Source organism: Trematomus bernacchii, unplaced genomic scaffold, assembly GCF_902827165.1.
Source record: "Trematomus bernacchii unplaced genomic scaffold, fTreBer1.1, whole genome shotgun sequence".
NCBI lineage: Eukaryota > Metazoa > Chordata > Actinopteri > Perciformes > Nototheniidae > Trematomus > Trematomus bernacchii.
This window is the reverse complement of record NW_022988050.1, coordinates 6,016,145-6,029,786: the sequence shown is the minus strand read 5'-3', so window position 1 is coordinate 6,029,786 and position 13,642 is coordinate 6,016,145. Positions and strand designations below refer to the sequence as shown.

At 38.4% G+C, this 13,642-nt stretch overlaps 1 protein-coding gene across 1 annotated transcript in view; it reads right to left on the bottom strand.

Moving 5' to 3' along the window:
• Positions 1-13,642, bottom strand: part of LOC117473793 (protocadherin-15-like) — a 138,240-nt gene that overhangs the window by 91,694 nt on the left and 32,904 nt on the right. Inside the window, exons 8-10 of the mRNA XM_034119670.1 lie at positions 8,669-8,845; positions 2,306-2,408; positions 793-905 (exon numbers count right to left, since the gene is read on the bottom strand). Coding sequence (XP_033975561.1) covers positions 793-905; positions 2,306-2,408; positions 8,669-8,845 — 393 coding nt within the window. The remainder of the gene's footprint in view (positions 1-792; positions 906-2,305; positions 2,409-8,668; positions 8,846-13,642) is intronic.

Sequence of the window (13,642 nt, the reverse complement as noted above, 5' to 3'; positions counted from 1 at the left end):
AAACTTCAGCCATCAGGAGAGCAAGACCCCATAAAAGCTAATCAAACCAGCCACTGTGTATACTGTAGTTTCAGGTACCATTTGAGGACCCCCTGTAATTCTGTAATTTCCTGATGTATAATATGCCATCAGGAACGATGAGTTTAATTATTGTGGAGCACATTTAATTCCCCACCTGACCTCCCCCTGTAATGTTTATAATGTGCAAAAAGGGTTAAGGGACAGATTAGGCTGCTTAGTTTGAAAATCTCACACAACTATACAACTTTGTGATTTTCTATTAGTTCATTTGCAGTTTTCTCCCATGATTATTTTAATCTGTTTGCATTTCATTTATATTCTCCAGTTCCCTCACACCTCATTTTTACCATCCCAAAAGTACATGTAATACCGTTTCAAGTTATGTTATTATTATATACACCCATTTACACTAATTACCACACACCTTTAACTACAGAACAGTAAAACCCCCCTAAAGAGAAAAAAATGCATTTTTAATTTCAGTAATGCATGCTTGGTGGTGTGATTTTATTACCAGCCTAATTAAGATACAAACGCGCACACAGCATGAGCTAGATCTAATGATTCACAATTACTGGCACTTATTATGTTTAAGGTAGGCTTATTTTTAATTGACAATTAACAGAAAGCAGCACATGAATGTATTGCTGGGGGTTGGATACACTTTTAAAAGAAAAGCCCTGCACATCAAGGAGGTAGGGTGCTGATTTTATAAAAAACAAGAAAAGAAGAATGCCTGGAGAAAATCAAGTCAGTCCCAGTGTTTCTTACCTTGATAACCAAATCAAATCTGCGGTGGAGTTCCCTATCGACGGGCTTTAGTAGCAGGAGCTCCGCGGTGGTTGCGTTCAAGCTGAAATATTCCGCATAGGACTCTGGTTTGCCTGAGAAAGGGAGAAGAAGGCACAAACTGAACTAAACAAAATATACGAAAAATAAGGCTAGTATGTGTCTGAAAACAGGCCGAGACATGAGTAATTGGTTTAAGAATCAATATACTGTATGTTTGTCTGTTGGGTGTGTGCAGAGAATATAAAAGATACAGGGGAGGGGGGGGTAGAGCCAGAGAGCGCGATGGCTAATGCTTTCATGTTTTTCTCATCTTTGCTCTCCACAGGTGGTGATGCACCAACATATGTGGCGCTTTAAAATGCTGCATTGCTCAGTGGGAACATTACATTTTGTGAGACGAGCAGCAACACAGGCACATGACACAAGAAAGCAAGAGATTGCGGAAACAGATGTTTGGGTTTGAGTTCCTTTTTTCCTACTAGGTGTGTCCTTGGGTCCACAAATCAATCAGCGTTGCAACAGGCTCTGCTTTGATATCCTTTTTAGTCGTCCAAAGCAAATACCAACCACTGTTTATGTACTGTCTGATGAAGGTCGTTCCAGCTAAAACCATATTTTAAAATGTAATCTTTCTTTACTGACCCCCAAGAGACATGTTTTTATGTTCATCTTGTAGACCTTGGAGGAGCTGCAGAGTCGCAACAGATTTGTTTGCCCGTTGTGAAACTGTCTCTAATAATCCTTACTCAGGCCGAGATTAGTTTCACAGGAGGAGTCTGGGAAAAGTAATCGAGACAGTGTCAAGTCACGTCAGTACATTTTTACGGACGCGGCAGATCTTCTTGAGTAAAAGTCAGAGTTTTTTGTGGCTCTGCATATTCAAGTTTTGAACATTAATCAAGATGTCTCGCAGTGACGGTGCACTGTTGCTTCTATTAATCAATTTCAACTTGAGGTACTTGGGATGATTAATCGGCAGACAATCCCATCATTCATATTTTTGGGGGAAAAATGTATAATTTGCAAATTGACTATAAGCATCCTGTTTACAACGAAAGTATTTTAATTCATCTAAATATGTCCTTCCTAGGAAACCCAACAACCCTTTTTCAAAAAGCTAAAAATAAGGCTTTGGGCCAATATTTGGGATTCTGCACTTTGAGTTTTTTGCTTCAAAAAAATCAAAGTGTAACATATTTGTCAGAGAGATTGTTTATGTTCCTATGCTAGCTAGCGAGTCATGCAAGTCATGTATTTGAATAAAATCCCCTACAATTGTACATTTGGTTTTAAATTGCACTTTAGTAAACATTTTTGGTGACATCAACTGAGAAACGGTTTATAAAAAAAAAAAAAAAGGGGGGAATATATTTGATGATCAATATAACTATTATACAAATATCCAATATTATCACAAATGTATATTGGACCCAATGTACTGTATAAGCCTTATTTCTTGATAGGAGTGTCAAGCATTTAAATGTAAACTTACCGATGAGAATGGAGTAAATAATCCCGGGCCGGTCGGAGGGAGGCTGCAGGTTTATGTCTTGATCCACAGCTTGAATGGGTGGAGTCACATTGACAGGATTTGCCTTGTTCTGGAAAGAGAAACCAAGGAGGGAATTCACAACCATATGAAACCACAACAGTTATGAAAGTATGGAAAACATCTGACCTATCAAGGAATAGCGTACAGGAATTGAGAAAATGCGACACATTGCTGCAACCATTTTTTTATTTTAAGAAGATATACAAAAGACAGCACGAAACAAAGAAAGAATCAACCAAACAAACAAACTTGAAATTGTATAACACGTCCAACTTCTCCCCAATTGTGCGAGCTATAATTAAAAACAGCTACAGCTCAAAGTGAAAGCTAAATATATTTATTGGCGATCTCTTCCACCGAGTTGTTCTAAGGTTTAAAGAAAAAGCTTTACGCAAACTATTTATTTATGCAGCAACAAGCTCAGTGCATGCCAGCAAAGCAAGAGAGAGTCAAACAGAAGGAACAGGAGAATCAATTGTTGGCAAAAAATCCCATGTGGTATTCATTAAATCACATATAGAGCAAGTGTGCACGTGCACGCCCACACACATAAAACTCTGTTAACGCGTGGAAAGAAAAAAGATCATCAGTTAAATTAAACAACAAAAAATAATAATTAGGACTTATTTATATTGTGCATAGGTATTGTGCTGCTCTGTACACACACACACTCCTATCTTTATGCAGTGAGCACAGGCTATAATGATGACTTACAGGATAATAGTGTAATATGCTGAGGGGTGGGTAATATGAAGACCCCAATGGGAGAAACATTAGACGTCTATATGATCAAATCTATAATCGCTAAAGCTATAAAACATAGTGCCAAGCACACCAACAAGACTGTGCAGATTCCCAAATGTGCATGAATTCACCAGCACGCGCGCACACACACACACACACACGCACACAACTGTCTCGCAGCACTTAAAATCTACAAACCATCACAGAGCTATATCTCCTCGCCTGTCACTGAGAGGCGGAGAGGGACACAGGCAGAGGAGAAGATATGGCGAGTAATGAAGTGGAGTAAAAGAGGGTGTAAATATATGGACGGGACATGAATCTGCCAGGCGTTGAGGGTAAACAGGGAGAAAGAGACATGTAAATGCACCAAAAAAGAAAAAAGGGATTGAGAGAAACGCAGCCAGGTCACTGAGAACACTGAGGTTCTGATACTACAATATCTGTTCATAACAATGGGAATCCTATTTGCCTACACCACTTCACAATCCATCAGAAAATAAACCCTCTGACAATAGAAGAATAAAAGCATCATTGAGCAGTGAAAGAAAGATCCTTTGGTAAATGTAAGGAGTTCAACTTCTAATTGAGAAGATATGATTTGTGACACATATTGTCCCAACCAATGTCACTCACCCTAACAATAATGGGCATAATATTGTGCCGGATAATCTAACTTTGCTAATACCGACAACCTTTTCAAGATGGCTCAGGAGCAGTTATTACTAGATCATTCCTTCAGGATGTGAAGTGTTTTAAGTATTAGTTGTTCAAGTCCTTGAAGGCCCACATTAATCACTGCAGGAATAACATAAATGAGTCTCCTTTACGCTTGTTTCTATTGAAAGGCCAAACTTTTGTTTAACACATATTGTCTGGTGATTGGGCAGTGTGGTTTACTTCAATGAGGGCTGCATCCTATCTCTATAAACAGAGTGTGCCTTCATACAAACCGTCTGTAGGCAATGGGACAAAACCCTGCCATCAGAAGTGTTTTGTTTCCGTGTGCAGTCGAGTAGCATTGACCAGTATTGATCATTTTCTAGCAGATTTGGTCGATGCAGGTAAAAAGTCCATGTAAAAAGCAAATGGGGGGAAATGCTAAAAAACAATCTTGGCTTAACTCTGACAATGATTTGGCTTTGTGGCTTAAAATGAGCTTTTTCACTGGCTACTTGTAAAAGCAATCTGGTCGTAGATGATGTTTCTCAACGACAACCTCATTCTTATGTCTGGAGTTAATTGTAAAGCAACAAACTATTATTTTCATTATAGATTATGATCTAACCAAACACATATTTTTGGAAAAAAACACCCTTCACAGTTTCATAAAACTCAAGTTTTTATAATCAAAATGTTTTTTGTTATTTTTGTCGAAACGAACAGTTAAAACCAAAAAACATAATACATTTCTTTAATATAGATGAGAACCTTGTTTACCTTTGTTTCTTCTTTATATTTTATTCAACGTGAGCTCCTGTGGGCAAATGCTCAACTGGAAAAACTGGGGTTACTAGATAGAGTATAGTGAACTGCGCGACATAAGTACTGTAATCCATAATTACCAGGGTTCATACACTTTTTCACCAATGATTTTCAATGACTTCTCCAGGACCTTTACCTAATTTTCCATGACCAAAAAAATTACTCTTTCTCAGCGGTACCACTGAAAATGGTTTATTTTAACATGGAACAGGAAAATAAGGTCTGAAACATGTGGTGCCTATCTAAAACAAATCAAATAGTAGGCTTACTAGCTTCTACACGCTAAAGCAACTAAAATCTCTCACCAGCAAAATACCTCGACAGTTAAATGCCATTTTACGTTTCATTACTATACGATACAGTATTTATTATCATTATAGTATTACTATTTCGGCGATTAGATCAAATATAAATTATATTTGATGCAACTTTAGTTACATTTCCATGACTTTTCCAAAACTTTGGGAAAAATATTGTTTTCCATAACTTTTCCAGGGCCTGGAATTAGCATTTTGAATTTCCATGACTTTTCCAGGTTTTTAATGACCGTAAGAACCCTGAATTACAGACCTTAGCTTAGGTTTAGTAAAACCAGATAACTCAAGGAGAACTGAACTCACTTCACTCACTCAAAATGTTGCAAACAAGAAGTAACAAATGTATAAAGATGTTCTCCCTTACTATCAGAAAGTTGCAGAGCAAACGAACAATGCAGAATCAGCAGGTAGAAAACCAGCAACAGTTTTCAAACAGACATGAATGTCTTTGACACAACAACAACAAACAAGCAGCAGCACCTGGGAATTGTGTATGGGGAAATTGCCTTTTATATATATGGTGGGGGACTAATCAGCAAATGAGCAGCAGCTGTGCAGGCAGGTGGCTGATCCCGAGGGCAATGAGGGAATCAATGAATGGAGGTAGTAACCCCTCAGGGCGCCTCATGGTCAGGTGAGCCTTTTTGTCAACCAATGAACTATACAGGAGCTCATGACTGCACAATGTGGTGCAACGGAGGCACAGCAGTCTCCTATCACATGAACAAATGACACGTTTTCACAATGCAGTGCACCACAGAGCTGAGCAAAGTTGTAGTCTTTGCCGAAAGCGGCTACGAAATAAAGTTATAGCGCTGTCGGCCTTCATTCTGTGTTCCGACAAACTAAATGATGTCGGGTCTTTGTAGAGTTGCTCAGTGTGGTGTTCAATAATCTATTTTTCCCTCACAGCGAAACATTTCTGAGTCGCAGAGGCAGCAACCTTTTTGAAGTGCATGTGTGAACGTACCCAGCTCCTCGGCATAAATGACCAAAAGTGTTGCTGTGTGTGTATGTTTGAGAAGAGGGAAGAATAGTAATGTTGGCTCTAAGGCTCTGAGGTTGTCAAATCACATTAGTCTGATTAGGACTCAAAAAATGTTAGTGCCTGGACTCTCTTCCCTCAAATCACCTCACCACCCTTTGTAAACGCAGCCAAAAAGCAACTTTTTCCTTTCCTTTCACCCTCTCTCATCACATCTCTAAATTCTGTGTATCCGTCTGTCCATCCTCTGCCTGCCTCTTTTCTCTTTCATCAACATCTGAAGGGACATCTGGCCATGCAGACATGACCCCGAGTAAGAAATCTTGTTATCAAATTTAAAAGGTAATATTAACTTGTTGACCAAAACTGCTTAAAATATGCAGAATATAACAAAGGTGAGATGCAGAAAAGCTTGGTCATTCTTTTATAATCAGTGCTCTTTATACTGGCCTACCAGAAGCACTCTTTGTAAAACTACGGACCAATCAAAATGCTGCTGCCAGGGTTTTTCATAAAAACTGAAATGAGAGATCATATAATCCTTTTTTTCTGACCCTACACTTCCTGAATCTGTAAGAACTGATAGAAAAATAACTTTCATAGTTTTAAGAGGCAATACATGCCCTTGCCCCCTTATATTTATCTTTCTATGATCCTCCATTAGCTGTCAGAATCTGCAAAGGTGCTTTTATAAATGTCAAAACAAGAATTATTAGGGATGTTACTTTAAGCCACTACATGAATGGAATTTTAACTGATTCATTGGAAAAGTTTAAAACAGCAAATCAAAACGCAACTTTTAAATATTGCATGTACAGTAGCAACAGTTGTCTTTTATGGATGTTTGCTGCAACTGTAAATCATGTTTTGCTCATGAGTTTAACAATTTGATAATTCCTCATCAGTTTGAGGGAAGAAAACAAGCCCTACACGTAAACTACAATATACCTACACGTAAACTACAATATACCTACACGTAAACTACAATATATCCAATACAACCAGTTTCCATATTGGATAATGTGTATGTGGGAAGCATTGTATTGTCGCCAACTAAGCTATTCTATCACCCTCGCAAAACAAATCTATATGGAACGAACCATCATTCAATTAAAAAATGTCACCTGTGCTCTTCGTGCTGCAACGTGTAAAATTATCCCTTTTCCTCAACTATGAGTTTTTATTTGACATCTGCAAAGGTCCAAGAGATCAGACATTTCTTGTCTGATCTCTGGGTGATGCTGGGAAAACACTTGAGGGGTCAGGGTTTCATTCAAAGAACAACAATCCTCAAAAGACAGGAGAAACAAAGCAACCACAGAGGCAGCTGTGTATTGTGAGCAAATTGACAAGTGCAAAACAACTTTTGTGTTTGATGCATTGTGTCTTGCCCATCGCTTCAGATTTAAAACCCCTGAAGTATATTCCCAGCATAACTTTTCTGTGTCTGACTCTCCTCTCCTCCCTGTTTGATTCTCTCCTCCACATCATCCCCTCTCACCCCCTCTCCATAGTAACTCTTGTCCTTGTCTGCGTGCACTTGCTCCTTCTCGGAACCATGAGGTGTAAAGTTGATTTAGTCCTGTTGCTTCTCGCTGTATCTCCCTTGGCTTTGAGAAAATGGTGTTTGTTTCTGTGTTTCTGTGAGAGTGTCTGTGTGTGAGTGAGGAGCGATAAGAAAAGGACTGAAGACTTGAAAGACTTCCGTGTGTCTGGAGTAAAGTGAGAATGTTTGTGTGTGTGTTTGTGTGACAAAGATCTATCTAAACAAAGAGATGAAGTAGACAAAGTCCAGCTAGGCATGGCTGCTCTACTGCACTGCTACCTTGTCACCATCAAAGGTAGGTGCGTGTGTGAGTGTGTGAGTGTGTGAGTGTGTGTGTGTGTGTGTGTGTGTGTGTGTGTGTGTGAGTGTGTGAGTGTGTGTGTGTGTGTGTGTGTGTGTGTGTGTGTGTGTGTGTGTGTGTGTGTGTGTGTGTGTGTGTGTGTGTGTGTGTGTGTGTGTGTGTGTGTGTTTGTCTGCATGTGTTTGTGGTAAGGGATGGATGCTCTGCTGACTTGTCAGAGTTGCGGATTTTGCCAGCAGGAACTTTGACTCATTTACAAAGTGGCATTGTAACGCGCTCAGGATAACAGCATCAGCAAAATGCCCGAGATAGCAATGCAGACATTTTAAAATATAAAGCTGTGTAAGCATAAACTCATACCAAGGTATTGCAAACCCACTTTTAAATAACACTTGTTCATGCACAAGAATTTTACGGTACAATCTGTATTTTTAAGTTACATTATCATATAATGTGTTTTTTTCAGCAAGACTGTAACACCTGGTGTGATCTCAAAAGTACAAATGTTTATAGGCTAAAACTCTACAGGCACGCTTTGTTACTTCTTAATACTTTTTATTATTAAATACAATATTTTGTTCTCATATTGCTGTTGCAAATTAAGTGTGTTGTAGAGTTCACATACAGAACAGGGGTGCATTCATTGCTTAAGTCAGAGAATTCACAGGAGAAGCATCAGTTCTTCGTGGTCTTATAATATATTACACTTGCATAAATGTAAGTATAATAGGCAGAAGAAGCGTACAAAATTGAAAGGTTAAGAAAGAGATCAGCTCTCAAAAATAACCTAATGTAAGCCTAAAATCCTAAGGACTGCCAAACCTACTTTCCATCACAAAAGTGCACTCACCGTAGGCAAACAGAAACATACCCCCTGCATAATGCATGAAAATACAATGCAGTATTTAACATAAAACAGGCGCACACTTACCGGCTCTGTCAGCTCCAGGACATTAGCCCTGTACGTGATGGGACTGCAGTCACGGGTGTTTCCCACAAGCGTACATGGGAGGAACATGGGACCCAGGTCATCACCATCCAGTATGTCCACAGTCAGAGTGGTGGTGACCGTACGGCGCTCACTGGGATAGGGGGCTCGGTCCTACACAGAGAGAGAGAGCTTTGATTGTATTTCCTGGATCATACTGCACTTTCTTCTCGAGATATCCCATATATTTACGTTCATGTCAAGAACAGAAAATGACGGGGTTTTTTTTTATCACCGACCTTGTGAATATAGCAAAACCAAGAATAGAATTTGAGGTACATTGAAGTGTTTCTACTTCAATCTATGGCAGTTTAATAAATTGAAGCATGCAGTATTTTTCAACATGATGAGACGTGACTCAACAGTTTATTTGATTGTAGTTTACCAAAGAAGTCGTAACAATCTTTCATGAAAGCATATAAAGTCATCCCAATTCAGTCAGTCCAGGGAATTGTTCTACATTTTATATCCACCAGTACAAATGTGCACCTTACTGTAACTTATCATACATTTTTGTGATCTCAGATGGGTTTTCTCTCTGCCTAGTAAACAAATCGTGTTTCCAACTATAGACTGCAGTCAAAATGCTACGATTGGGTTGGCCTTAAGAAAAAAAGATTGTACCACCTTTATATTCCAGAAGAAAGAATTGTATTGAGGTTAGGTATGAGGTTTTTGAATACAACTTCACCAAAATGTATGACCTTGATGCATCCAAAAATGAAACATGGGTCTATTTTTATTCAGAAAAAGACCTTCAGTGGGGACCTCGTAAAATATCAAAACAACTGGAAACAGGTTCTTGTCAGACATTGAAAGTAAGGCAATTCAGAATGTTTTATTTCTAGCTAAGCATTAACGTGTAACCATTTAGTGTACACATCTACATCTTCAGGGCCCTTTTACTGTATGTGGTAGTTTTCTGCTAACACATTTTTGTGTTTCTCTAACTTGAAAACCTGCCAAGCAATATAAGAAGCATTACATTGTGTGTAACTTCCTGTTTTACTGTTATTGACTACACCTGAAATTAGTGTTTCTCGACCACTGAATTTTTGGTGTCAAACCTCTAACAGAAAAATATCTTTGCCAGGAATTAATCCCTTCAAAACGTTGCCTCGCACACTTTATTATGTTGTAACATCCATGTTTGTGTGCGGAGGCTTTCATAACCAGGACAACCGGTCATTTCAGGCGACGATTGACACCTAATTACATGCTGCATGCATATCAGAATAACTGGGGGAAGACAGTGACAGCAGAGAAAAACGTCCACAGTAATTGTAAATAACACCGGTATTGTATTTTTATTCTCCTCTCTTTCCAATTCTGCCCGCCTTGAATGTGCAGGCTTTACAGTGCATTGTTTCATGTTGTCTGTGACAGAGGAAAGAAAAATCTCAGAAAAAGATTATGAACTTTCAAATAATTGTTTGGATAAATTATTGACTGGCGTAAAAAATATTTTTGGTAACACTTTATATTAAGGTACACAAATTAACCATCAACTAGTTGTTAATTAACATGCATATTAGCAGTATATTGGCTCTTTATTAGTCATTATAAAACACTTATTAATGTCTTATTCTACATGACCATAGTCTACAATAAATAAGCCATTAGTTGAGAGTTTTTCCTCAATAACCCTCTAATTAGTGCTTATTTATTGCAAGTAAGGAAGTTGTTGTACATGAGTTTTGGTCTTAATATGCTCTGCTCAATATGGGCCTAATAAGGCAGTAGTACCACAAGAATTGTGATTCTCCCATAATAACACTTAACAAATATGATCTATTCTTATGTAACAAGAAATGTTAAATAGGTGAAAAAAGGTAAGATACTCTTTTAAAGTCTTTGCTGCTGCCTCAAAGAGGAGCAGGGCGGAGAGGAGGGAGACAGGTGAAGTGCGCCAGATTGATGCATTTAACTCCAAAATTACAACAAATATCTTACCGGGGGAGCATGCCCCCGGACCCCCTAGAGCAGGGATGGGCAACTTGGATGGTGGCGGGGGCCACATAATTTATGTACTGGCCACCAGGGAGCCGCAGATTCACTTGGAACACACACACACACAAATTCCATATTTTGTATGTAATTATTAACAAATATACTAAGTCTGACATCTTCATTGACATTTTACAATCTTTCGGGGAACATCCTATAAGCTCACTAAACAAATATCAGTTCACAGAAATGTTATTTAATTTTTACGAGTGGCATGTTTGTATTGAACAGGTTATTTAACAGTGGAATAAAACCATTTTAAACTATTGGAAAGCACGGAAAATGTGTGTGCATCAAGATTAAACGTTAAGATGACATAAACATGAAGCCATGAACACTAACCCAGACATTAGTTGTCTAACTTGAACCTAAGACACTTGTAGCCTGTCTCTGCATTCCCCTTATTCCACAATAAGGGTCAACACAGACACCTGTCAACCCGCACTCTGCTGTTCCTCAGCGCCGCTCCCCCTCCCTCCCGCTGAAATTCTGAATGAAAAGCGTATAGTAATCATAGATAACACGGCAGGGTCCGTGACAGTTTGTTTTCATCTGATTTCAAATAAACAAAGTCTTGTTTTTTTAGAATATTCAACTTGTTTCGCCAAATTCAGATGATAAATACAACTTTTAAGCTTGTAAAGGCATAATTACAAGCGGCAACTTAACGTCACAGCAGACATAACAACAGCCGGTGTTTCTTGTGAGTGTTTCCCCGGGAAACAAACACAATACACGCAAACACGTCACAGATTATTTTGCGGTATTTGGCTGCCGAACAAAATCATGTACGCAGCTCGCGACGTAACTAGGAGTCTAGTGGACGGTATCCAAGGCCGTATTCATGGAGTCAACATTGGGGGGGACCAAAAATTCAATCAAAATTTGAATACAAATAAAAAGAAGATTTTTTTTTAAATGTTGAAGTTAAATGCATCAATCTGGTGCACTTTGAGAGCAAAATTAGGGACTAAATCTATGGATACATCTCTCAAAACCATATGAAACAGAACTGAACAGATTTACTTTTTCTTTATGCATATTTTACAAATCACTCCCCTTTTAAACTGTAGTATGAGTTGGAATTATTTCATACCTGTTATTCTCTTATTTTGTATAACTATAATGATCATATAAAGGTGTGCCTTAGAAATACTTGTTTTGCATCAATCTTGATAGACGGTACTTATATGTTATAGTTTGGATTCCTAAAGCTTTTAGTCTACTATCCCATCATTCAAGGGTGGTTTTCACTATAAGTAATGGTTTATTTTTTGGACGGACACTATAATTTACACTTTTTTACTTTGTTCAATCTGAATTTACTTTAAAAACATCTATATTGATTCTGACTTTTTCTACATCCAACTCACAGGTTTATCATTGCTTTGAGAAAAAAGATTATTCATTTACCCATTTTAGAAGTGAAGATATAGTCAATTGTTCTGGGAATGTCATTTTCGAGCCTGAGACCTGAAAAACAGGCTTGGGGCTTAACTGGTTAAAAGGTTCTTACACCTTTTCCAAAGTCAAATTCAAGCACTTGCAAGGTGCATTTTCAAGCTTTTCAAGCATCTTACAGCTGTTGTAAATTACATATTTATATACACATACTTATACTCAAATGATTATTTCCCTACCTCACATTAAATCAGATGTTCTTTATGCTATAAACAACCAAATGTGTGTTTCATAATAGCATTCTACATGAGGATGAAAAATTAAAAATTTTAGAAAAGAAAACTAAGTTTAATATTTCAAAATGAGTGACCCATCTGTACGTAGACTGGGCATCCCATATAACCTGGCTGAGCCAATATAAAACAATCAGCCAAATAACTTTTCAATACATTATTGATTACTATTTTTGAGGTACTTTTAGGTTGGCAGTAAACATAAGTCAGAGGTAAATGGTTTACTTTTACTCCACTACATGTATTGAATACCTTTAGTTACTTTACAGATGTGGATGAATGATGTGAAATATAATCAAGTGTTAAATCAGACTTTAGTTCCACCTGGAGTAAATTCACAAGCTACTCTGTAGTATACAAAGTCATTCAAACTAGCTGCAACTTTACCAGCTTTGATAACACTTTCATGATCAATCATTATAAAACATATCATATACAATTATTAGGGATGCTCCGATCGCCAATTTTGGGGCCGATCGCCGGAATCAGTATCGGCCGATACCGATCGCCGATCCGATCGAGTGGGCGGGGCCTATGGGGATCTTCCATTTAAAGTGATGTTTAAAACTCAGTTAATGGGGCTCATTCACTGGCGCTTCCACAAACCAACCAACCAACATAATTATTACATTCAAATGAAGTACATTATTCAAGTTTACATTAACTTGGGATAATAACACGGGAGAAATTAGCGGAAGCGCTCTCTTTTCCTCTCTCCCCGTCTCTCCCTCTCTCTCTCTCCTGACAGCCCGTCAGTATCTCCTGCAGCTCACTGATCCAGTAATGAGTGACCCGACAGTGAAGAATAAATATATTTATAACTAGTTTAGCTTGTTCCAGAGGTAGATAAAATAGCTAAGTGTGTTAGGTCTAACTCTTAATGTGTGTTCTGCTCCGCTCACCGGTCCGTCACAGCGGGTGGAGCTGCAGGATTTCTGCTTCACACACACGTTGCATACCGCTATTTTATTGTCATTTTTGGACACTTAAAATATTGCCAGACTAGTGAAGCCATTTTTGGCGAGCTTGTTTTGCCGCACACAGAGAAAAGTGTCATGTATTTTACATGCAACGATAGCCTAATCTAAAATGCTCTACTACGGCGTACCTTTCGTGTGGTGTGTGGCTCGTCAGCGCAGACTCTCGCATCGTTATTGTTGCAGACTATGCAGGAGGCTACTCTTGGGCTTCGCTTGACCCTCGTCTTAGC